General features: G+C 38.7%; 1 protein-coding gene across 1 annotated transcript in view; it reads right to left on the bottom strand.

The window, feature by feature from the left end:
• ankdd1b (ankyrin repeat and death domain containing 1B) overlaps window positions 1-27,001 on the bottom strand; it is a 31,116-nt gene continuing 4,115 nt past the window's right edge. Inside the window, exons 3-15 of the mRNA XM_008102934.3 lie at window positions 26,735-26,833; window positions 25,893-25,991; window positions 25,695-25,799; window positions 22,675-22,773; window positions 21,621-21,719; window positions 19,676-19,774; window positions 16,908-17,006; window positions 14,325-14,423; window positions 10,225-10,323; window positions 6,441-6,536; window positions 3,017-3,215; window positions 1,622-1,753; window positions 1-518 (exon numbers count right to left, since the gene is read on the bottom strand). Of these exons, the coding sequence (XP_008101141.2) occupies window positions 460-518; window positions 1,622-1,753; window positions 3,017-3,215; window positions 6,441-6,536; window positions 10,225-10,323; window positions 14,325-14,423; window positions 16,908-17,006; window positions 19,676-19,774; window positions 21,621-21,719; window positions 22,675-22,773; window positions 25,695-25,799; window positions 25,893-25,991; window positions 26,735-26,833 (1,383 nt within the window). The 3' untranslated portion in view covers window positions 1-459. The remainder of the gene's footprint in view (window positions 519-1,621; window positions 1,754-3,016; window positions 3,216-6,440; window positions 6,537-10,224; window positions 10,324-14,324; window positions 14,424-16,907; window positions 17,007-19,675; window positions 19,775-21,620; window positions 21,720-22,674; window positions 22,774-25,694; window positions 25,800-25,892; window positions 25,992-26,734; window positions 26,834-27,001) is intronic.

Raw genomic sequence — 27,001 nt, 5'->3', positions numbered from 1 at the left:
TTCTAATAAGACGTCATTTATTTTAAAATGTATGTGAAAAAGCTTTGCTTTTGCAATTCTACTAAAATAATATCATTTACATGCTGTAATTAAATGGTGAACAACACCTGCACTTAACATTAGAATTTATTTAATGAAAACACACTAATTGTGTTCACAAAACTTAGTAATACATTAAGCCACAAATATCTAAATTTAGCAGAAGGTTTAATATTTTTATTCACGTGTACAATATGAAATTAGTTGTTACAAGGAAAATGTAGTGTGTTCTCCGGCATAAAAAAGTGGAGGTAGGAGCCAGAAGAAAAAAGGTTTCTTTTTGTCTCTAAAACAAATATTCATATGACAACATTGTAAGAACAGGGGTGGCAAATAGGCTGTTTTTGATTTTGTAAACAAGTGAAAATCAATGTATGTTATTTTTAAAAAGTAGTTTCACTCTGCCTTTGGTGGATGAGTTCATGAAACTGCACATTTTCTTGGTTCTGTGCCAGCATTACTCTCTGATCTCATCTTCTCTGTAAAAAGAAATGCTGTCATTAGGGTTCAGAAAACTCCAGATGCCTGTAATCTATATCAGATGGGAATATGGGTTTGCACATAGCTAACACTACATTTAGTAGCCATCTAGCGATCTGTTCAGACCGACTGCATGGTAAAAGCTAGTTAAAGCAAAGGCAATTGATACGGTTCTTGAAATTGAAACTGACCCACCTCAAAGTTACCTAGTTCACTTTTACTATGAAATTCGATAATTTCAGTATTTATTCAACAGGCTTGCAGCCACCTAATTTCTTATACTTAATAGTTTACATAAGGGGTAGGAAAATGCAACACTCCAGATGTGGCTGGATTGCAACTTCCAGCCACCTTAGATAACATAGCTAGTGGTGAGGAATGCTGGCAGTTCAGTGGAAGAATATTTTATTATTTATTTACAGCATTTATATTCCGCCCTTCTCACCCCGAAGGGGACTCAGGGCGGATCACATTACACATATAGGCAAACATTCAATGCCTTTTAACACAGAACAAAGACAAGACAAATATAAGCTCCGAGCGGGCCTCAAACTCATGACCTCCTGGTTGCAGCTGGCTTGCTCTCCCGCCTGCGCCACTGCCCAGGCCCAATATTTTACATATTTTACATGTAAATAGATGTTTAGGCTTCAGTTCTGTGTTTAATTGGAAATATGTCCTACATAACTCAGTTGTGCTTACTTCTGAGTAGACATGAAGAGAACTGTAGCATGTTCACAGTTGTTGGTCATTCTTCTTCAGAAACAACTACAGTCTAAGATTTTGAGCAAATTGTGACCGGCACAGGCAGTTCAAGGTTTTTGTTGTTTGTGATGGTAACTGTTGCTTCTTTAGCAACTTTTCACTTCTATGTAGTACATTTGTGAAGCTTGCTTTCTTCTTTTCACAGAAAGCAGTGTATTGTCCATTATATGAGTTGGAGTAGTACTGCTTATCTGAGTAATTTCTCTGTATTTTATTTAGTGGAGATTTTAACACCTATAAATATCCTTGCTCCCTTTGATATCAAGAATCGCACTCCCCCAATCATACCAGTATATTTTTCTGGAAGTAAGACTGCTTCTTAATACCAAGTGCTTACCAGCTAGTTGTTGGAGTCCAGCTCTCACCAGATCTTCATATAATTGCTTGATTGGATTCTGACCAACAGTTAGGACACCATGTAACCAGATTAGAAGCATTCTGTGCCCGTGTTCCTTGTAGCTCTTTTTCCCTGGATGATCACATACAGAATGTCAGCTCAGTGTTCAAAAAGAGAAATATATTGCATGATATTTATCACAAAGTGTGCCAGTTGGTAAGCACATGAAGTAGCCATTCTTTGTTTATTTTATTCACTCTGTTTTCTAACCGGCAAAATTGGGTCCTAGATCATTGAACAAAATTAAAATAAACATCAGTAGTGTTTGAAGCACATAAGTCTATAAAGTTAAGTGGGATAAAGCAACTCATCAGTCATCTAAAACTATATATCAACATTAACCAATTGCCAACTCACGCTTTCCTTGTACTTTCCTCATTATGGGCTCTTGGAGAGGGACCTTGATATGATCTTAATCCACATAAGTTGGATTATGGGGATAAATGGCTAATGATATTGGGGGGAGGGGGTAGATGTTAACCTTTTCTTCATAATTATAGTTTTTTCAGAGTTAGACAACATGAGGCTCGAAAGCAGTAGTTCATGACCTGTGGGTCCCCAGATGCTTTGGCCTTCAATTCCCAGAAATCCTAACAGCTGGTAAACTGGCTGGGATTTCTGGGAGTTGTAGGCCAAAATACCTGGGGACCCACAGATTGAGAACCACTGCCCTAAAGACATTGCTGAACTGACTTCTCAACTTCATTCAACCAGGCATGGCCATTGGTCAAAAATTCCAGGATTTACAGTCTAAAACATTAGGAAGCCACAGTATTAGTTACAACTTATTTATACAGGACTGGCCTTCCCATCAGGAATTCCCCTCCTTTGGTCAAATATTGATAACCCGTAAAATCAATGGCTTATACATTGGCTTGTGAAAAATAAACACATTTAATTCCTCGATAGATTTATAGTCTGAGATAGAAATCTGCTTCAAGCAAACCTCATAACTGTAAAAACTATAGGCTCATCATATTGGAACTGGAATGGGATAATTTATTGATTTCATTTTAAGATCTAGTCTCTGCCTAGAGAACACACTCATCATAGTGTAAATGGAAAAGTATACTTTGTTCTTTAAAACACAATAAAACGCACACTATTGCATCTTTTGTATTAAATGCAATAGGACAAAACATTGACAGCATCTATCCCAAGATATGGAGTAGCTGTTTCAGCCTTAATGTTTTTCTTTTTTAAAACATAGGTTGGGGTGAAAATTAAATGAAATAGCTCAAGCAACAGAAACATTCTTTCCTCCAGAGTGACAAACCCCCCTCTAGATTGAATTTAAGTCTATTTTCCTTTGTCTGGAAAATCCAGTATGTTTACCTGTCCACTGTTCTTCAATAGCTTTGATCTGTTCATCTGTAAACATCCAGAACTTTGCCAGTTTTGTCCATTCACGCATTTTTAACTGATTATAAGCAAGATTCCAAAGGGAGGAGCGGATCTGTTTGGTCTGCAAACTGTGATCTTGTTTAAAAGATAAGGTATCATTTGGCAGATCACCATCACTATGACAATGCTCCTGCAAAATAAAGGTAAACAGCAAAAATTAATCATCCTACTTTTTAGATTAGGGGCTTTTCTGGATGATTTAAAAACTTACCTGGATTGTAATGTTAACGTTTTATCAGGTAAGCCTGGATGTTATAAAATCATTCACACCTGATTTGTTTAGCACTCCAAAAATTATCATTGGAAAGAGGTACCATTTTTTTCAGTATTCCAGACTGAACTATTAGCATAAACCAAATCTTAATTTGAACAAAGAAAATTACATGTAATGGTTCTGAACAAATACTGTTGGCCATCTAATCTAGTTTTAAACCACTGTTAACAGACTAATTCAAAAGCCACCAAATGCAACTCCTGTCATGCAGGAATCCACATCTATAGCACTCCTAAAAGTGGGCATCCAACTTCTGTTTAAAGACTTCCAAAGATGGAGAGTTTGCCATCTGAAGCTGTGTGTTACACATAGAATCTCATTCTTTTTCAGCTCAAGCTTATATTTCACTGTTTATTGCAAATATGCAGCTGAAACCAAACACCAAAAGTTTTTTTCTACTGTCCTATATCAGCTATCCCTTTCCTCCTTTTCCTTTGGATAGTGATGAAGCTTAAAAAACCCTCTTTTCAGCTAGATAGGCAACAATGAGGTAGGAAATTTGGCTGGGTGTAAAAAGACTTTGTACAAAGGCGCTTCTTTGCTAGAGGCTTTGTTAATTGAAATTTCTACTGATAAAGCTCCTCTAGAGAAGGGGACTTTGTTTTGTCCTTTCTGTAGTTGCAAGGACTAGTCACAAGGATCAGTCGCTACTGATGATTATTTCCACGTCAGAGCTATAGTAGCTCTGAAATCCAATTGGTTGCATGAATCAGAATGAATTTAATGCCACAACTTTGGTGCTGTGATATCAGTGGAGTAAGTATTAGTAATATTGAAATTACTTCATACCCTATTTAAATCTTAATAAAACAATTTCCACCACCTTTTCAATGCCTTCATAGTTAGGAAACTTGGATGTGCTGCCACTACCCATTTCTATTACAGAGAGGAATACCTTCCTAACATGTAATGGCTAGTATCTCATGGAGGACATATACATACGAAAATCAGACTACACATGCAGAGTAAATTATTCTCTTTGCATAACGTCTGCATTCAACAACCAGCATTAGAAGAAGAACTGCAGAGATACCAATGTTGCATACTACAATAGGAATTCTTGTTGTTCGCTGCAGTTGTGTATTGTGTATCATTCATTCTGCATTGTTCATTGTACAATAGCACTCAGTCATTGAATTTATTGCAAACTATTCAGCATGAAGGTTGTGCAACAGTCACATAGCGCAGCTCTGGCTGCTGATATTTGGGCTACATTGAGGGGATGTTAGATTTCAGCCAATCAAAAAGTTGCCATACAAAGTGTTATTTCTTATTGCATGTATAATTATTTACTAGCTTCAACTACATAAAGTCAAAAGTAGCAATTGTTCTAGCACTTATTATGAAGACATGTTTTATTATTAGGTTTCAGCTCCCCCCCACCCCTTTGTATTACTATCCACCCAAAAAGCAATTGTTTCCAGGAAGTATGCAAAAAAGACATTTAGTAATACTGGAGCTCGAATAGCAATAGCACAGCTGAAACAGTGAAACAATGTAAGAGGCACACCCCAACCACATCAAAGAAGTATACGATCCAAACCTTTCTTAGTGATTTGTAGGCTGAAAAAAAATGCAGCAACCAAATGCAACAAAAGTTGGGAAACATGCTTACTTTCTGAAATTACAGCTTCCAGAACCCCCAGCGTGTATATCCAGTAGACTATATAAGATTTAGATTCTGCCCAAAACTGTGTGAGGTCTTAAATGACCTGGGGGTGAGAAACACCTTCCTCTTCCAAATACTATGTTCCATAACTAGACATATGATGGAGCACAAAGCCAAAGATAGGCGAGGGTACAGTCTTTGCAACCTTTTGTAAACGGAAGGTGGGGAAAATCTAGAAGCAGGTCTTGGGACAATTTAAAGCAAATAGCAAGTATTTCTCCTTCCCAGCTATTTAGTAGTAATGTCATTTTTTTCTTGCTAAGGGCACTTCATGTAAATCAAGAGGAGACTTTGCACTAAAACTGTTGTCAGCTCAGTTAGGTTGGGCTGAAAACAAAATTCCTAGGGTCACCATTCCAGTGAAAAAAGTAGTTTTGAGAAAACTAAAGTCCACTACACCCTAAGATTAGGGTTTTGACTGGATTAGACTGGATTTTGACATCAAATATAAATGTTTTAAAAAATCATACAGGGCATCAAATGTCCAAAAATTTCATTTTGACATTATGCTTATATGCATCAATAAACAAGTATGATAGAGAATGTGGAAATGGGACAAAACAGCTCATTTGGCTGGGATGAAACATATAACTCCAAACTGTCCATGTGATAGCCAGATGGTTCTTCCAGCTAATACTGTTTTCGATTTATTCATGTACTCAGATTGCTTCTCTTTCTTCAGCAGCTGTTTTCTGTTCACTGCCTAATTGAGAAGTTTCTGTTATAAACACATCCAGATAGATATCTGGACAAGAATAACCAGGTGTCAATTAACCCATCCTCTTTGGTACAGAACACGGTCTCCTTGTTCCTATGACTCTTAATTTAATTTCCCTATATGGAATACAACTGTGCAGACCAAGCCTTCAATATATACTTAACACTCTGACAGAATACTATTTAAGTATTTAGTTCTAAAACTATTCTCTGCTGAATCTGTACTTACGTTCCCTTCTTGCTCTTCCCTCCACTCTCTGTTTTAGCCCTTAGGAAAAAGAGAAGAGATCCAGGTGTGCTGGATGCAGAATGGAAACTTAGGCATCTCTACAGCAAAAAAATATGGACTCTTCAACCTCTCCTCTAGCTCTGAATCATGTATATATTTTGACATGTTGTTACCTAAGCTTCTTCCACACAGCTCAGATAGCTGTTTTTATTTCTTCCAACAAACTTATGTAGGTCTGCCTAAATATCCTAAAGGCATCAGATCATGTCCAATCTTGGAAGCTAAGCAAGATCAATTCTGATTGGAAACCATTAATAATATCAGGTGCCATCTGCTACATTTCAGAGGACAGAACTGGCAAAGCTACTTCTGAGTATTCCTTGCCTAAGAAAATCCTATGCAATTCAGGGGGTCACATGCTGCAAACCCCTGTCTCAACAAATGGTGAACAAATTGGGTTGCTTACCTGTTTCCAGGTGTAATACCGTTCTGCTTTTATGATCATATCAACAATCAAGGCAAGATTGCTTCTGGCAGCTACAGCTAAGGCAGTCTTCCCTTGCTGAAAATGCAAACAAAAAGAAACAGACATAGAAATGTAGGCCATAAGTGAGAAGCAGTAATAAGCAAAATCTATAGTTATATGTGCAACAACCATACTCTGACTGTACTGATTTGGCAGGGACAGACTCAATTAATCCTCTGTCATCTTATATTTTGAGGTGCCTCCAATACATTCCAGTTTATATCTCATTCTTCCCCTGTTGTCCTTAGCTTACCTTCACTGATGCAAACTGAGTTCATATTGCAAAAGTAATTACACTCAGTTAACCAAGCAGAGTGGGGAGGCAATGAGTAGGCAGAAGTCTTGCCTTTCTAAGTAGGCTCTGGCAAACCAAACTGTTGCAGCCTCTCCAAGACACCCTGTTAAGAACGTTTGCCATCTTGATCACATTCAGTGTCCTGGGTTTCACCTATGAAATGTTGAAGGTTATGAACTACTATCTCCTCGTGGTATTCAGAATCCAATGGGGGCTGAGTGCTTAATTTAATAAGTATTCCACACTCCTAAAAATGAAAAAGGATGCTATCCTCATTGACAGCTGTTAGTATAGCAACATAGACTGGGCTTTACTCATCATAAAGAGTATCGTCTCCAATTCAAATGCAACAAATTCTGGTGATATTAGTCTGACAAAGCAAGAATAACAAAGATCATGTTTTCTTTGCCAAAAGGGAGCGGGGCCATGTGCTTATAACAATTGCATAGAAAAGGCTCATCACACCAATCAACACCTGCTGAAATTCCTTCTTCCATACAACAATTAAAGGTAAAAGTCCTCTCCAGTTTTCACTCTAGCAGTCCAAAAATGTATGTGAGAATCGTTGACTTCACTGAATATATGAAGTGTTAACTCAGTTGGTAGGTGTGCATACACATGCTTGGGTGGCAGGATTATAAACAGTAATAGGTGAAGGCCAAAAAAAAACCTTGGAAAAAATAAAGCTTACTACAAACCCAATTCAGTATAATTCAGATCTTTAGCTGTCTCCAAGAGCTTTGATTGATACACCTTTGTAAATAAATAGGTTTCTGTTTACCGCTGCTGCTTTCATAGTGAAACATTACAATCAATTTCCATTCTGTTAGAGACTGGCTGTTTTGGGCACCAAGGACATTCCTGGTATTGACAGTTTATGGCCACACATGTTGTCTGCAACTTACTGGGTTCCCTCTGTAATCCTTTTATGTCAGTGGATTTACACTGGGAACAGCTGCTCACAGTGTTAATTCTTCCAAGATTTCCATGTGTCAGGAGAGCTTAAGCATGAGAGGGAAACACACCACTTGCAAATAAAGCCAAATAAACCTGCACAGCAAGGCAGAAGAAAAAACGGAGGGTGCATGTACACTGTAGAATGAATACAGTCTGACACCACTTTAACTACCATGGCTCAATGGTATGAAATCATGGCAGCTGTAGTTTGGTGAGGCACCAGCACTCTTTGGCAGAGAAAGCTAAAGACCTTGTAAAATAATTACTACTCCCAACAATTCCATGGCATCGAGCCATGGCATTTAAAGTTGTGTCAAACTGCATTCAGTCCACAGTGTAGATGCACCCAAGAAGTCAACAAGGTCCCACTTTACTAGCTGTGCCCGGCCACGCATTGCTGTGGCTTATGGGAATCATTTGTTGACCAGGTGGAATAGAAGTGAATAGCCTTGCAGCCTCAAAGCCTGGCCGTATTCTTCTTATGTGAATCCTTGTTTGGTGAGCTGGAATACAATGGAATAGGCTTGCTGCTTGGAAGGCTGGGTACTTGTGTTCTAGCGAAATGGTTTTTTAGCCAATTTGAATTGCATTGATTCATCTCGCTGCTTCAAAGCCTGGCCGCTTCCTATATAGGGGCATCCTTCCTTGGGCAGGTTGAATGGGATGGAGTAGCCTTGTGGCTTCAAAACCTGAGGGTTTTTTATCTAGGGGAAATCTCAGTTGGCCAGGTTGAACAGCACTGAATAGCCTTGCTGCTTGCAAGCCTGGTCGCATTCTACCTTGTGGAATTCTTGGTTGGCCAGGTTGAATAGCAATGAATAGTCTCGGTGCAGCAAGTAGGAATGCTGCAATTAGTCGCCTTGATTAGTATTTAATTGCCTTGTAGCTTCAAAGCCTGGCTGCTTTCTGCCTGGGGGAATCCTTTGTTGGCAGGTGTTAGCTGGCCCTGATTGTGTCATGTCTGGAAATTCCCTGTTTTCAGAGTGTTGCTCTTTATTTACTGTCCTGATTTTAGAGATTATATTGTTCTGTATTATTATACCACAGTAATTTTAGATATTATATTTATAATCTTATATTATCTGCTTAGAACTGGATTATATGAGGCAGATACTGTGGATTATGTGCCTTGGCATTCTGGGTTATATAGCTATGTGAAAGGGACTTGAGTCTACACTGCCATATAATCCAGTTCAAATCAGATAATCTGTATTTTATAGGCAATGTGGAAGAGGCCCACCCTTCTAACTGGCAGCAAGGGGAAAAAACAGTTCTTCCCCTTCCTCTAATTTGGACTTTATTTTTCTAGGGTTTTTTTTTGTTTTGTTTGAAAGACATATTTTGGATGACTATGTCTTCTGTGGCCAAATTTGGTGTGATTTGGTTCAGTGGTTTTGTTGTTTACTCCATAATAAAACACACATTACATTTTTATATATATAGATGGATAAAATGTGACTTCTGGTCATTTCTTGTTGCTACAAATTATCATCCTAAGCCTGAAATATTTCCAGGGGACCACAACCCTGAAAAAAATGCCCCCTCATCCTCACTGACCATTTGGGGGCATTAAAGGGCTAAACATGTTTTTTGGTGCTGGCATGTAGCTTGATATTCTTCGTTCATTTATTTGGTTTATAAATCACCCTAGACACAAATCACTCACATATTGTAAAAAATAAAAATAAACCAATAACACAAACAAAAATACCAGGTGCTGTAGACCATGACTCCATCTACACTGCCATATAGTGCAGTTTTATACTGCATTATATGGCAGTGTAAATGGGCCCCAAATTTTAGAGGAACACCATGACAAACCTTATCTGAGGCCCAATCTACACTGCCATATAATCCAGTTTCAGAATGCAGATTAACTGCATTAAACTGGATTTTATGGCAATATAGGCTAATCTAATCCAGTTCAATATGGTTCAAGCTGCATTATATGAGTCCACACTGTCCATTATAATCCAGTTCATACTGGATTGTATGGCAGTGTAGATGGGGCCTGAGTTTTCCTTCCCTAAGAAAACCTTAGGAAATTCATGGAGGCCCCCATAAGATGCAAAGCAACTGAGAGGCATGCACAAACCATTAATATACTGAAAAAGATCAGTGTAACATCAATTTCTATGATTTCAGAACAGTATCAACAAAGAGCAAACACTGTTCAAATAATAAACTCAAAAATGGTTTTGAAATGGCTCCAAAAGAGTCAGAACAAATAGTTTTTCCCCAAAGCACAATGATGACAAAGCACAAATTCAGCCTTATGAATAGAACAAACATTGTATTTTATGCTTTGACCTTCCAGACAATCATTTGACTAAATCAATGCCAGACTATTGCAAGTTTCAATAAAGAGACTATTGTTTTAAATTAGGAATTTCTGAAAGGAGCAATTTGTTCCAAATACCAACACATGTAGGATAACTACATCTTCACAGAAATATGAACAGTGGAAAGTACCTTGTCCACAATGTTGAGGTCACAACCTTTTTTGAGCAGCATTTCAATCACTTCCACATTTCCAAGGTCTGCCGCCAAGTGTAATGGTGATTGTTGCCTCTTTTGTGGAAATAAGGTGTGGTGATAGAAGAAAACAAAAAAACGGCTCCATTAATAAAGACATGATTTTTTAAAAGGATAATCATCACAGAAAAAATGTAGGCAATAATGGTTGGGTTTCATTCAGGATGTGTCAACAACAATAACATGACTATTCTCTCTCTTATCATGAACTGAGGAAATCCCTTATTTGGGGAAATGTTCTTTCTTAAGGAGGCTACAATATCCCTTGACTTGCTGTCCTATTAGCAGGCAAATATTTTATTATTATTTTTGACTTGTGGTGACCCTATCACAGGGTTTTCTTGGCAATATTTTAGGGAGTTTTGCCATTGCCTTTATCTGAGGCCGAGAGAGTGTGACTTGCCAAAGTTTAGTCCGTGGTTTGCCCTGGCTGAGTAGGGATTCAAATCCTAGTCTGCAGAATAATAATAAACTTTATTTATATTCCATTATATCTCCCCGAGGGGACTCAGAGCGGATTACAGGTACATATATGGCAAACATTTAATGCCATTAAACAATTGACAATGACAGACCTTATATAAAAGAGGCAGGCTGCCCTCTTTCATTTCGGAATCTGGAGGCTGTGCTCGACTCGACCATGGGGGTGGGATGCTGTTGTTCCATTCTTTCACATAGAGGAGCCTGTCAATCGAACCGCCGGCATGTTTTTCAGGGCACCTTTTACCTTCCCACTAAAGCGATACTTATTTATCTACTCACATTTGCATGTTTTCAAACTGCTAGGTTGGCAGGGAAGCTAGGGCTGACAGATGGGAGTTCACCCCATCTCGCAGATTTGAACTGCCAACCTTCAGGTCAGCAGTTCAGCCAGCACAAGGGTTTAACACATTGTGCCATTATGGCATCTAGTCCAATGTTCGATTCTTACACCAATGCTGACACCCTTCTGATACCAGCTTCAGAAAATACATCAAGTAATAATAATAATAATAATAATAATAATAATAATAATAATAACAATAAAACTTTATTTCTACTCCGCCACCATCTCCCAAAAGCGACTTGGGGTGGCTTGCAAAGAACTCATAATGTAACAATACATATGGTGCAATAAATACAGATACATCGTTATCAAAGGGAAACATAATTCACATTATCAATACATAACAATACACAGTAAAATCAATCAACCCCAAAATACACATCAATAAAGTAAAAAGTAAAGGTTTTCCCCTGACGTTAAGTCCAGTCATGTCTGACTCTGGGGGTTGGTGCTCATCTCCATTTCTAAGCCGAAGAGCCAGCATTGTCCATAGACATCTCCAAGGTCATGTGGCTGGCATGACTGCATTGAGCGCCGTTACCTTCCCGCTGGAGCGGTACCTATTGATCTACTCACATTGGCATGTTTTCGAACTGCTAGGTTGGCAGGAGCTGGAGCTAACAGTGGCCGCTCACGCCGCTCCCAGGGATTGAACCTGGGACCTTTCAGTCTCCAGCTCAGTGCTTTAACACACTTCGCCACCGGGGCTCCTATAATAAAATGTTATGGTAATTATAGACATAAAATGACTAACAACCAACCAGTCAAATAAAGTGCTTTCAATGAGAAAACCAATGGGTCCACAATTTGAACCTTTTGGGCTTTGTATCTATTGGAAAGCTTGGTTAAAGAGCCAAGTTTTTAGGTTGGACCGAAAACACTGGAGGGTGGGGGCCAGCCTAATTTCCCTTGAGGGAATTGTTTGATTCCATTTTATTTATTTTTTATTTTGCACAACCATGTTGTACTTGTTTTGATTGTTGGTTTTGCAAAAAAAAAAAAAAAGCAAGGTATAATGAAAGATGATGACCACTATCATTGCTTCCACCGCCCAGAGAAACCTTTCAGAAGACAAAGAGGGAATCAATGTAGATTTTCTCCTTTTCTATTTTGCTCTAAAATATTCTACTCTAGATTGGAATATCTATGTGAATGGATATAACTCTTCCTTTTCCTTATGAAAAGATGCTGGGTTCAAGCCACTATCTATTATTTCAAACATTTCTCCTCTACCCTACAGAGAAAAATAACTTGCATCTCTGCATAATCTGTGTTATGTAACGTGTTTGGTGTTTACATTAAAAGCACAGGAGACTGTCTTTCCACAATAAGGTTTGCTCCGACAGAGCTTCATTGCTATCCTGGGTAAAGCATATTTATGTTAATCATGATTGCAGATGGCAATTGCACTTGACTTGCTGCTGTTACAAAGTGAAGTGGAAGAATGCCACTTGCAAAAATCAAACTGAATAGAGCCATCCAGCACCTATGAGTTAAATTCCTCATAGCAGAAACGCCTCTCTTCATTTCATACAATGATCAACTAAGAGAAGGGTGTGGAGAGGCTCTGCATGTAAGAGGCCTATCATTTCAGTGATATATTCCTCTCTTGTTCTCTCCCTATCCAATAAACTGCATTATTCAATCCCTGGGAACTGGTTCATCACGTCCGCAAGGAAACAGCCAGATGCACATGTCCTGTTCATCACATATGGAAAGCATCAGGTTGGAGAAGCCTAGTTTGTTATGTAATGTCTTCTGCCAGAAAACATTGGGGTTGAACAAGTACAATGCTATTATTATGAAAGTCTGCTTAGGATGACAACATTGGAAATGGTTCTGTCCACTTTCTTTCAGCAGACGCTTGTTTTGCTCCATCATATTAGCATCGTTAGTTTTAGTCTCTTCTGCAATCCTGACATGACCCAATGAAGATCACTGCCTTACTTTTTCACTCTGAGAGGCAAGATAGATAAAGCAATGCTAATTGATTCTGAGTCACTTAGGAGAGAGGTTATTCCTCCCCAGTGACCCTGATCAAAGTTTTATCGTCCCCAATCACTTATGATAAAACAGCAATCTGGAAAGGTCCAGTGCTGCTGGGAGAAGAAAGAAGGCTAATGGTGGCTGTGACTGCTGCTTTACTACCACCATTAGCAAAAGTAAAGCAGAAACTACTATGTGGGGGGGGGGGGGGGGAGACAATATAATTTTTAAGCATTGATGGGGAGAGGCCGGTTGGAGGACTGCAGCAGAGTCTCTCTGTGTTCTGGGAGCTACAGCACAGGTTGTTCATTCTTGCTTTAGACAGATTTTATCAATGTTGTGGTCACAAAGAATTTGGCAACAGTAAACAGCACAGTGGATTAAACTGTTGAGCTGCTGAATTTGCTGACCAAAAGGTTGGCAATTCGAATTCATGGAGTGGGATGAACTCCTGTTGTTAGCCCCAGCTTCTTCCAACCTAGCATTTTGAAAACATGCAAATGTGAGTAGATCAATAGGTACCACTCTGGCGGAAAGGTAACGGCGCTCCATGCAGTCATGCCGGCCACATGACCTTGGAGGTGTCTACGGACAATGCCGGCTATTCGGCTTAGAAATGGAGATGAGCACCAACCCCCGGAGTTGGACACAACTAGACTTAATGTCAGGGGGAAACCTTTATCTTTACCTTAATTGGTTTCTGAACACTATCCATTTACAAGAATCTGTTAGCAACAATGTGAACTCTGCAAAAAATGCTTCAGCTGGACTCCATAAAAAGAAAAATTAGCCTGTTTAGCAAGCCTTGCAAATGCTGGTTTATTATCAGTAAATGTTTGGTTTTTAAACGTTTATGAGGCGGAAAGGGGTAGAGAGTGGAAAAAGTTTAAGAAGCCCTGAACTAAGGTATTAAAACCTGCAAGTGTGTTGAAATCCAACAGCTTTGCTTGGTGACATTATGATAAACTAAAGAAACAGGTCTGACTTGAAACACACCAAAAAATGATGATTTACGCATCTTATCTTTATAAATAGACAGGCTTAAGAGTAATTGTTTGTCCACAAGCAGAATTTACTCAAGTGTTATTTATCTCTTTGATTATATGGGTTTACTCTAGTTGGTATTAACAATTTGTTTGAGTCGTAAAGAGGAGAAGAAAAGATGGAAATAGAAATAGAAATAATCTTTCATCTTAAAATTATGTCTCTAAGGACAATTGCTCACCTGATTGAGAGAGTTTATGTCATGGCCGGCATCTATTAAATTATTCACCACAGTTAAGCTATTTTTTATGATGGCCAAATGGAGAGGAGAATTCTTTTGCTGAAAACAAAAGAAAAATCAAAACAGTTACTTCAAGTATTCCTTGTTCCCAGAAAATCTCGCTTGATCACTGGGGAGGGGGCCACATTTTTTTTGGGCAGAAAAAAGCAAGACTATTTCTGTGGGTCTCAAAGATGGAATAAATTAAACACCATTCTAAGCTTCTTTCAGAAATGGCAGAATGCAAATATGATAAAGAACAAGACGCAAAATGTGAAAAATAGAAAATTATAATCAACTTGTACAGTTTGATACAGCCTGAAACTTGAAAAACATGAATTAGGGTAAAACATCAAGGAGGCATATAAACTCATTTATATTCTTAGCCTCTACTTTTTCATGAAACATTACCAGAGCAACTCCTTAAATGAATTCCTTTTTTAACTTTTTCCATCTCAGCAATATATACAGCATGACAATATTAGAAGCAATCATAGATTCTGTCTGTTGAAATGAACTGGGATGAACCTTATCTATCATTAACAGCTAGTGAGAAATAACATAAACAACATTATACTTTGTGGTTGGTAAAGATTTTAAAATGCGACAAAATATTTTAATATTCAACAAAATATGTTACTTAGATGATACCAGCAAAGTAATATTCAGTGCAGATTACCTTGTATATAGTCTCAGCTCAAAATATGCTAGGATATTAAAACTCCTCTCTCCCACAAATATATACAATTTATTCTGAGAAAAAGATTGTAGCATTAATCTTTTCTTTAAAAGAAGTGTCACTTTTCTGTGAAAATTCCCAGTGCATCAAAAATTATGTGAGTCTTCAAACTACAGTTTTAGGCTGCAATCCTGCACACATTGTCCCATGCATGGGATGGTGTATGGTATGGTAGCTGTGTTGTTTTCTAAAGGGACTACTAATCTATAAGGCAGGCTTTGAAAATCCCTATGTGACTCTCTGGCTGGTTTATGGAGTCCCTTGGGATTCTGTTAAGTTTATATACATAAAACCTCTGGGAGATTACCGGTACTCTGGGAGTTCTATTTCTCCTTTCTGTCTAACTCCAAGAAAGCTTTTTCCATACTAAACTAATGCCTGCATTTCTAAAGGGTATTGAAAAACTAATTAAAATGGAATCTAGACAAAACAAAGATCCTGCCGGGCAATGGAATGGTGTTTCTGCCTGTCTGCTATTTGCTATACTCTTCCTGATGGTATAGGTGCATGGTTTGGGTCTACTTCTGGATTCAACCTTCAACATGGCTGTTCAGATTTTTGTAGCAGACAAATGTTTGTTTGGATAATTAAAATTAGAGCAACAACTGCATGTTCCTAGAAACATCTAATTTAGATATGGTGGCATATACCTCAGGTACACCCTGTTTAGATTACTGTAATGGGATCTCTAATGCAGCCGCCTTTAAAAAAGTGTTCAGAAACTTCTGCTGATACAAAGACATGCAAACAGATTTTAACAGGAGATACACAATTCCTTCTTGCTACAATTCCACTAGCTAACAATTGATTTCCATTTTGTTTTATATGACCTTCAAAACTCTGTACTAGGTCCAGTCTATCTGGGGCCCCCTCTTTGTTCATGTAAGTCTTTCCAAGTTCTCAGATGTTCCAGAGAGGTGCTTCTCCCAACCCCACAACCCCCAGAGACACATTTAGTGGAAATGCAAGGGAGGATTTCTCCATGGCTGCTCCAAAATCTGGAACCTCCTTCCTAGGGAAGCTAGGTTAGCTTCCTCTTTGCTGTCCTGTTGAGGGCAGAGGATTCTCATTTTAATACAGAATAATTTGGGGGAACGGATTGCTTTAAGAGGCTTTACTTAGTGTACTGCACTATGTCTGTGCTCTACTTTTCAATTGTTTTTTATTTGTATAGACTGTTTAATGCTATTTTAAGGACTACCCTTTCTGTGTGTTTTAGTTACATTTCTTTTCCTCTTGTAAAATGCTTTATTTCTAGCTTTGTATCAAGTAATCAAAAATTCAGCATAAAGTCTACCATATTACCTGGGACAATGATTTTACAAAAACTATCCAGTCGCTCCTAGAAAACCACAGCCTCTATGTCAAATTTCAAGGCAGGAAAAGTAGATGGAGGAGGCAAAAGAATGGTCTACCTCAAGCAAACACAAGCAAAAGACTTTGAAATAATCGAAAACCATCTTACAGTACTAACGCTTTGAAAGATCCCTCCAACTACTACAAAGAAAAAAGATGGAATGTTGATGATGGTGGTGGTGGTGGTGACAATGACAATGATAACAATGCTTGAAAAAGTTGAAGCTAATAGGCATGATCTTGCCAGAATAAATTATATTTAACATTCATTGATTTCTGAAAAACATCCAGGCAGATGCTTAACACTCTCCCACTGACATCAGCACACATTGAAATGCCTGGATTTAATGTCTTTATTCTCATTATTTATTAACAGTGGTTCTTCTTTTATGTCCTGAATTAGGCAAATTTCAGTAACCAGCAGTAAAAATCCATGAAAAATAACTCACCTGAGGTTGAGCCTCCAAATTTATATTTTTACTAGTAAGATAAGTGACCAAAGATGTATGTCCATTCTGGGTTGCAATGTGTAATGCATTTGCATTGTGCTAGGAAAAGACAATAGAGAGAGGAGAAAGGATTGTAAATCACAGTTGTCCATTCTATCTAAAAGGTAAACTGTACAATTGATTCTTCATATCTACAGACTCTGGATCTGAGGATTCAAGCAACTGTGGCTCTTTTATAAAAAACAACAACAACAACAAAACAAAAACCAACCTTTGACTTTGCTACACACCAACAACTACACTGCTGTGTACACATTTCACCGATCCTCGGACTCTCTATCGAAAGTCTTTGATTTTTTTTTTGCCATTTTATGTAAGATATACTATTTTACCACACCAGTGTATATAACATAATCTGTGCAGCTGCAAATTTTGGAATCCACAGCAAGTTCAATCCCCCACAAATATGAAAGACCAAATATAATTTAATAACCCATATATCTTCACCAAAACTGGAGGTGTGTGCAAAGTGAATATATGAGTAGAGAGTATGCCAGCATACAGCTTGTTTTCATTTTGATAAATAAAAGTTTCCAACCATCATCATGATCCCCAAATTTAAACTATAGTGGCTGTTCCATGCCTTCATCATGACTCTGATTCTTTAGTGATTCCATCACAGGGGTTTCTTGACATGATTTCCTCAAAGGAGGTTTGCCATTACGTCCTTCTGAGGCTGAGAGTATGGTTTCCCCAAAGTCATCCAATTGATTTCCATGGCTAAGTGGAAATTTGAATCCTGATCCCAAAATCCTAGTTCAATACTCCATCCACTGCATCACACTGAGGCCCCTTCCACACTACCCCTATATCCCAGGATCTGATCCTAGATGATCTGTTCATCCCTGGTTATCTGGCAGTGGGGACTCATATAATCCATTTTAAAGCAGATAATCTGGGATCAAATCCTGGGATATAGAACAGTGTAGAAGGGGCCTGAGTCTCTTCCAGCAAAGGTTCTCTTTACAAGGAATGGACAGAGGAATTGACAGTCTGATTTAAAATGCAAGGGACTATGCTGCTTATGACATGAAACGCTGGAAAATCAAGTTTCCAAGAATGACAGTCAGGGCTATTTTTCCTGACAGTTATTCCATTGATTTCAGATAGACAGTGAAATGTTTTAGCCAAGAAGCACCATTAGCAAATAATGAGACAGCCTAATTTACATGCTTTTAAAACTTTATTAGAATAAAAAAATATTCCTTTTAGCGTCTGCCAAAAAGGTATCAATCATGATGAGTTTTCTTGAACTAACACATGATGAGAAACAGAAGATCAGGATTCCTTTTTAATAACAAAAAAGGAGAATATGATTAAAGTGAAAGGTGGGAGGTAGACGATGAGCCAATCATCTTCCAAATTAAAAAGTAAGTTCTTCCACTTAGCCATGGGTGCGTCTACACTGCAAAATTAATGTAGTTTTTGACCCATGTTAACTGCCATAGCAAAAGGCCATGGAAGCTTTTTAGTTCTATGAAGCCTATACGCAGATGACACCCAACTCTATCACACCTTTCCACCTAATTTCAAGGAAGTTCCTGTGCTAAACCAGTGCCTTGCAGCTGTAATGGGCTGGATTAGGTCAAATTGAAGCTTAATCCAGGCAAGACAGAGGTGTTCATGGTTAGTTGAAAGACAGATCTGGGAATAGGGATTCGGCCTGATTAGATGGAGTCAAACTCCCCCTGAAAACACAGATTCGCAGTTTGGGGATATTCCTGGATTCAGTTCTGAACTTGGAGGTCCAGGTATCAGCAGTAACCAGGAGTGCTTTTGCACAGTCAAAACTAATGTGCCAACTGCACCTTTCCCTGGAGAAGTTGGATCTGGCCACGGTAGTACCTGCCTTGGTAATGCTCTGGTTGAACTACTGTAATGCACTCTGTGTGGGGCTGCCTTTGAAAGGTTCTCAGAAACTTCAGCTGGTCCAAAGAGCAGTGGCTAGGTTGGTATCTGGGACAATCCCCCTGTTGCAACAGCTCCATTATCTGCCAACCTATTTCCAGGCACAATTCAAAGTGCTGGTTTTGTCCTATAAAGCCCTATATGGATTCAGTCTATGTTATTTAAAAGACCGTCTCTCTCTCTACAAACCTGTCAGATTCCTATGATTATCTGGGGAGGGCTTCTCTCTGTCCCACCACCCACTCAAGTGTGTTTGTTGGGAACACGGGAGAGGGCCTTTTTGATGGCTGCTCCCAGACTTTTGAACTCCCTCCCAGGAGAGACCAGGATGGCCCCATCCCTGCGTGCCTTTCACAGGCAGTTAAAGACACTGCTGTGCTATCATTTGGAATATGATGAAAGTTTAGATATTTAGTTTTAAACTTACAGCTCCCATGATTCCATAGCACTGAGCCTTGGCAGTTAAACTGGTGTCAAGCTGCATTAATTGGACAATGTAGATGCACCCCTGGTTTGACATTATAATTACCACAGTTCATAGGCTCTAGAATAGACAACTTGAGGCCCTTTAGATATTGTTGGAAAACAACTCCCAGCAGAACTAGCCAGCAGAACCAGTAGTGAGAAATAATGGAACTTGTGGTCCAGAAACATCTGGGGGACCCCAAGTGCCCATCTTTGCTTTAAACAATGAGCCATTACATGATGTTGTGATTTCGCTCATCACATGATTTCACTTAAACTGGCTCAAAAATGTTATCTCAGTGAATTAAAGAAGAACATCAAGCATGTCAGCGTACTTTGTTTGAGATATTGATATCACTTCCTGCTTCCAGTAAGAGATCAGCACATTTTTCATGGCCCCCTGCCACAGCCAGATAAAAAGGTGTTTCACCCTCCTGAAACAACACAATAAAGAAAAATTATGTATAACATTAAAATAGAGTTATCACCAGGCTTCTAGGCAGGCACTTAAATATTTTCCTGTGGCAATGAAGAATTTCTTTCGATAACAAAGAGTTTTTCAAATTGTCGGAAACAGTCATTACCTTTTTCTACCCAGCTGTTGAATTAAGATAAATAAGTGAAACCGTGATGTGTGCAGGCATGCAAGGTACAGAATATAAATTATTTTGATGGAATTGTCTCACACAAACTAATCTACAAGATTGCCACTTTTTCTTTCTGGTAGTTTTCTCCTTTGGTTACCAACTGACCAACAGGCAAAAGTTCCACTAGTAATTCTAATTACAGCATAGATACCACATGATGGGCAAAGCCTGGATCCCTATGTATGCAATTCTGAGCTCCATAAAAGGAAGCAAAGAAGTGTAGATTTTTAACTACCAAGAAATGCATATCTGGCAATATTGTGTTATTATCCTCGCCAAGGCCATCCCAAACATCTTTGAGTCCGTAAGCAATAGACAAAATGAGACCTTCATCTTGATCCACTTATGAAAGCAAACTGGATTACATCTGTACTTTAATTCATTACTGATACTGATTTTTTTTAGTACACAACCCTCATCACAGCAGGTCAATTTGGGAGATCTAAAACAAGAAGACTGGCTTATAGTGGGAAGTGGCCAGAAATTCAGAAGAAATGTCCAAGACAGGGTCCTTTTACACAGCTATATAACTCAGAATATCAAGGCAGAAAAATCCCACAATATCTGCTTTGAATTGGGATATTCGAGTCCACACTGCCATATATCCCAGTTCAAAGCAGAAAATGTGGGATTTTACTCAGCTGTGTGGAAGGAGCCCTTTGTTATGCTTTGTGCACTTCATCTGTTTTGTACCTTCATTCTTTCTGTTATTCTATATACTCATATTTCTGACTGTCTTGATTTGACAGGAACGGTCCCAAGTAATCATCTATCATCACACTTTTCACTTGCTTTTAACATGTCCCAGTTTCTCTCCTTGCTTTCGCTTTCCCACTTCTGTCCTCATTTTACTTCACTAGCTGCAAGCTGCATTCAAAGTGAAAAAGTAGCTTGCACTCAACTCAGGGTGGTGCCACACACACAGATATCCCAGGAACATTCGCATTTAAAAAACGCGAATGTTCCCGGGTCACCATCCACACATACCGGAATTTCCGGGTGAATATGCGGACACTCTAACCCCCTCCCCAAAAGCCCTCCTACCCCTTTGAAAAGTAAATTAACTTACCAGACCTACGTTAGAGTGGTCTGACAGCTCTCCTGGCGTCATTGCTATGCACGAGGAGAGCTGTCGGACCACTCTCATGGAGGCCCGGTAAATTAATTAACTTTTCAAGGGGGTTGGGGGGCTTTGGGGGAGGGGTAGGTGTCCTTGTGGTTTTTCGGGCTAAATTAGCCCAGAAAACCACGGGACTGCTGTGTGGACTGCAGTCCAGACAGCGGAAGTAGTGGGTTTATCCTGCACCTTCCTGGAAGGCGCGAAATAAACACACTAACAAATTAATTTGCCACAAACTAGGGTTTTCCTGGTTTGTGGCGAATTAATTCGTGTTTTCCAAAGATGTCATTTGCAAGTCCCGCATTAAAGGGGCTGTCTGGATGCGCCCTCAATGAGAGAGGAGAAAAGGCAATGAAATCTTGTCCTCCAAGGGAGCTCAGGCAGAAAGTAAACTAATATGTCTATTCTTTCTCATTAATAATCTTTGCCATCTGCACACTCTGGTGTTGCTCAGCCACAGGAATTCTGGTTCTCACTTGCAAAATATTGGGCAGTATGTGCATCCTTTTTTACCTCATTGAACTCATTTATGTCTTCCCACTGACCAAGGAGAACTTCTGCCACTTCATGGTGGCCATTTTTAGCTGCCAGGTGCAATGCAGTATTTCCATCCTATAAGAAGACACACAGAAATTATAACTTCCAAACAATCTTGAAACAAAGACCAACTCTAGGATTCTACGTTGAAATCTGGGCATAACTAAGAATATTATGTGAGTAAAGTAATATTAACATGGGGAAGAAGGGGGAAACCATTGCTGAGCCATTGTGCCATTCAGATGTACACAAGTAACAAAGTTGGAAATTGGAAGATAGTGGTTTCCAGCCATTTATTTTTCCTCTCTGCCTTTCTTTGGATCTAATTCATGTCATGATGAATAATTTAAATGGCTTTTCTCCCCTGTGGAGGATAAAATTTATTTTCCTCTATATGTAAACATCCCAAAGTTGGGATACAAATAAAAATCTAATATTTACCAAAATAAAGCACTAACAATGCGGAGGACTGGGTAGCACATGGTCATAGATTTGTTTTTTAAAAATCTTAAATAAATATGTTAACTTTTAATTAGGTGAACCCACTATATGGAATTGTTAATGAGGATGCTAAATATTCTATCATATTAGGACCGGGCTGTGGCGCAGGCTGGGAAGCAAGCCAACTGCAACAAATCAACAAATCACTCTGACCAAGAGGTCATGAATTCGAGGCTAGCCCAGTGCCTGCGTCTTGTCTCTGTCTCTGTTCTGTGTCATGGCATTGAATGTTTGCCTTTATGTGTGCAATGTGATCTGCCCTGAGTCCCCTTCGGGGTGAGAAGGGCAGAATATAAATGCTGTAAATAAATAAATATTCTAAAATGAGTAACTACACAACCTGTATGTACAGAACACCAAAGTGAAATAAAGCACTGAACATTCTTTTTCATTGTCTTCATTGCCATAATTCACACCATATCTTTTTACAGTGATTAGCACAATGGCTAAGTATATAGTTTTAGCTGACGATTCATTTACTAAAAAGTCAAATAATAAGCTTTTATTGCAATTATTGTAATAGACTTACTTTGTCCTTTTGCGTGGTGGATAAGTTAAGAGAAATCAGCTCGTTTACCATTTCTACGTGGCCCCATTCAGCTGCCAGAAGGAATGGCTTTCTACCTTTCTAGAAAACAATAAGAATTAAAGAGGTTAGTAAAAAACAAAGCTCTTGCAGAAAAGTTGCTAACCAGGAACCATAAAGCAGGTAAAGATAACCTCCAACCACAAGAATCCATATAACCTCTAGCCTAACTGCAAACACCCTCTGCAACTATCACTTGTGATGCACAATGATTCCACTTTAAATGCCATGACTGCGTTGATGAGACATTAAACTTTGGGTGCATCTACACCAGGCATGGGCAAACTTCGTCCCTCCAGGTGTTTTGGACTTCAACTTCCACAATTCCTGGCCTTGAGCATCTTCCCTTTCCCCTTCAGCCGCTTAAGCAGCTGAGGGGGGAAAGGAAAGGGCCTGAGGTCAGGAATTGTGGGAGTTGAAGTCCAAAACACCTGGAGGGACAAAGTTTGCCCATGCCTGATCAATACTAGAATTAATGAAGTTTGACATAACTTGAGCCACTTATTTCTTGCACTACCGCTCCTCCATCCATCATGAATCCAAGTTTTCAGCAATGATAAAAGCAGTATGTCAAATTTCTAAGGGTAAGAAAACAAAGCTGACAGAAATGACTATGGAAAGTAGGAAGGAGCTTTTAAAATGGTTGAATTCTACCCATAGGTAAAATGATAGAGTATTTTAAGTATGAGGACCAGAAGATCCAATTGATATAGAAGAAAATAGGATGGCTATGTAAAGCATGATGGGGAAGTGCAACATCATCACATGCCAAAAGGATGGAAAGCTACACGTAGCAGGCATTTGTAGCATACATGCTGACACCCTTCAATTGTCTCAATTTTGCAGGGACACTTGTAATTAATCCACTTTTTCAGCATTAAAAAAAACATACCAGGCTTTTTCTCCTCCCCCACCCCCACTTTCTCCCATTGTCCTCATCTTACTTCAACTACTGCCGGGCTTTAGCTAATCACCAGCTGCAATAAATCTCGCCAATCGAAAGGTTGGCAATTCGAAGCCCAGGTTAGGGTGAGTGCCCGACCTTCAGGCCAGCTCACTGCCCACCTATGCAGGTCAAAAACTGCTGTGAGTAGATAAATTAGGTACCGTTTAAGTGGGAGGTATTTTATGGCACCATGCAAAAGGAAATACCAGAAAATACCAGCAATCAAAAGAAAGGAGCAAGACTGTGATCAGGGCTCTTCAAAATGGAAAATGGAGTGACAGCACTCCCTGTGGCCAAAATCGAGCACAACCTCCAGGACGCCAAAGATGGGGAAATGCCTATATAGTGTTCCCTCACTACTTCACAGTTCACTTTTCGCGGATTCGCAATTTTTCAATAAACTCTAAAAAAATATTATAAATCACAAAAAATTACAACATACAGCCTAAGGAAGGGAGGAAGGAGAAGCCAAAGAGAGAGAAAAGGAGCCCAAGGCGGCAACGGGAGGAGAAGGAGGCGATTTATCAACACACAATTGGTTGATAAAGACTTAAAATAGTATATAACTACTAAAATAATGTATAAATATAAAAATAAATATAGCATCCCTACTTTGCGGATTTTCATTTATTGCAAGTGATCCTGGAACGTAACCCCCACTATAAGTGAGGGAACACTGTGTATATATGTATATATGTATATGTGTGTGTGTGTGTGTGTGTATATATATATATATATATACCGCTATCTGTTGTCTGTCCTTCTGTATCACTGCATTGAATGTTTGCCATATATGTATTCTGTAATCTGCTCTGAGTCCCCTTTGGGGTAAGGAGGGTGGAATATAAATGCTATTAATTAATAAATGAATAAATGTAAAAGTTATTTGCTCATAAGCAAAATGATAGAGTATTTTAAGTATGAGGACCAGAAGATCAAATTGATATAGAAGAAAACAGGATGACTATACAACTAGCTCAGCAGGAAGGAGTGGGAAGAAGATGAATTTTGGCCTTCTCAGTAAACTTAGGAAAAAGCAAACTGCTGCAGCCTTCCCTGGCTTTTGTGTTTCTCCTCATTGATATTTGTTGCCATCTTGACCACAATCCGATATTGTTTGGTTACATGTCTCCTAGTTTCCATCTGTGCAATGTTGGAGGGTATGTGCTTTAACCAGAAAGCACAGTTTGGTTAACCCTCCTGTAGAAAAGTGGATTTCAAAACCACACAGATATAAAAAGGATCAAAGGCAATATTGATTTATCCCCTTTTAGGGGAGTACACAGCTTTTACAGAGACAACTCCATCACTAAAAGTTTACAGAAGAATCAGAAAGAAACCAGAATACAGTCTTTTCTCTAAAAAAACAACCAGGTTTCAATTACAGATATCTTGCTAGACTAATAGTCTCCAATCCTGAATATCTTACCCTGGATGTAAGTCCCATTGGTATTATTTAGCAGGGCTCACAAGTAAATTGATATTTTATTTGATTTCTTTTTGGCTGATCCTTTGAAATCAAATGAGGCCTGAATCATCTATTGGAAGGGAGAGAAGACTTTTTTTAAAAAATCTGGAGAAACATCATATGAAACTGGCTTCTGCTGAATCAGAGAGATGTAGGTCTATTTAGTACGTTGTTATCTATTTGGCAAGCAAGATTCAAATATCTGTTGAGTTTTGTAACCCTTTTGAGAAATGATGTGAAAGAGTGAATTTGGGATCTTTCTGTAACTATTTTCAAGGTTTTATCAAAGACTCGTGTTTACTTGGTCTCCTTCGGCAAAACGTGATTGTAGGACCAATCCTTTGTGGCAAATGCTTCAGTCCAGTCTAACACACATGCATCCCTTTGGTGGTCAAGGCAGATCAGAACGACACAAAAAGTTATATTCAGAAAATATAGATAATGCATGACTGTGAGTTAACCATAGATATTCTTAAATGAAAAACATTCACAAAACATTACTAGTATCAAACTGTAGATAGCCCATAATATGTCATTTGCTCATAATACCTCATCCGGAGTATTGAGATCAAGCAAGTGAAGATCCTGGATGAAATAGTCAACTATTCTAACATTATTATTCTGAGCTGCAAAGTGGAGGACATTTCTTCCTTCCTAAGGAGAAGACAAAGCAGACTGTAAAACAGAATTAGGAATTCTCCTGTCATATAACTATTTAATATTGTTTTGTATATATCTGTAACAAACCTGGTTCTTAGCTTTTTGATCAGCACCTGCTTTAATTAACATCCGCATTATGTCCAGATTTCCAGTCCATGCAGCAAGATGAATTGGAACAAGTCCATGCTTCAAAGAGGGAAAAAATGCAAGACATCACAATGAAATTCAAAACTGTTCTTCATTTATATTGCATGGAATAGCATAATTAATTAGCATAACAAATGGGGATTTGCTCTGGGGCAGCACCATCTCAGTAGTCCTGTAGGAAACCTCATATGTACTTTTTTCCAGCATTCAAGCTGCTGAAAATACATTATTTCTGAAATCACTTTAGATCCAGGCTGAATCTATACTGCCATATAATCCAGTTTCTGAATCCAGATTATCTGCTTTGACCTGGATTATATGAGTCTACACTGCCATATAATTAACTTCAAATTCAGATTCAGAAACTGGATTATATGGTAGTGTAGATGGTGCCTCAACCTATTAGTATTAGCCCAGAACTGCAGATGGGAAGCTGAGACTATGAACACATCCACACTGTTGAATGAACGCAGTTCGACACCACTTTAACTGCCATGGCTCAATGCTATGGAATCCTGGGAGTTGTAGTTTGGTGAGCTGTCAGCATTCTCTGGCAGATAAAGTGTAATTGGTAGTCCTTCAGCCAGCCTTAAAATTTCTCTGTAATTTTATTTTTCACATGTTTACAAGGAAATAGTCAACATTCCATATTATACAGTGATTCTCCTTGAAAATCGAGGGCAAGATGGACCATCACCTATCAATGTCAGCATTTCTGTAAAAGATTCCTATTTCTCAGTGTCAGCAAAGGTAAAGTAATATTAAAGGACCATTTTCATCACCTTATCAGCAATATCAACTCTAGCTTTGTGATGGAGGAGAAAGTCCACGGCAGATATATGATTTCCTGCAACAGCAAAGTGGAGAGCTGTGCGCTTCAGCTAAAATAAGAAGAAAGCAAAATATAAAAATTGAGGCACAGGATATTGTGATGATGAGGTCAAGAGCAAAATAAGTTATTGGGAGGGAGCATATAAAATTGCAGATTCCAGTTCTTAATCATTAATACTATGCCAAAATTCTGCGCTGTTAAGAAAATAAAGGCTATA

This window comes from Anolis carolinensis, chromosome 2, assembly GCF_035594765.1.
Source record: "Anolis carolinensis isolate JA03-04 chromosome 2, rAnoCar3.1.pri, whole genome shotgun sequence".
Taxonomy (NCBI): Eukaryota; Metazoa; Chordata; class Lepidosauria; order Squamata; family Dactyloidae; genus Anolis; species Anolis carolinensis.
This window is presented reverse-complemented; position numbering and strand designations above follow the sequence as displayed.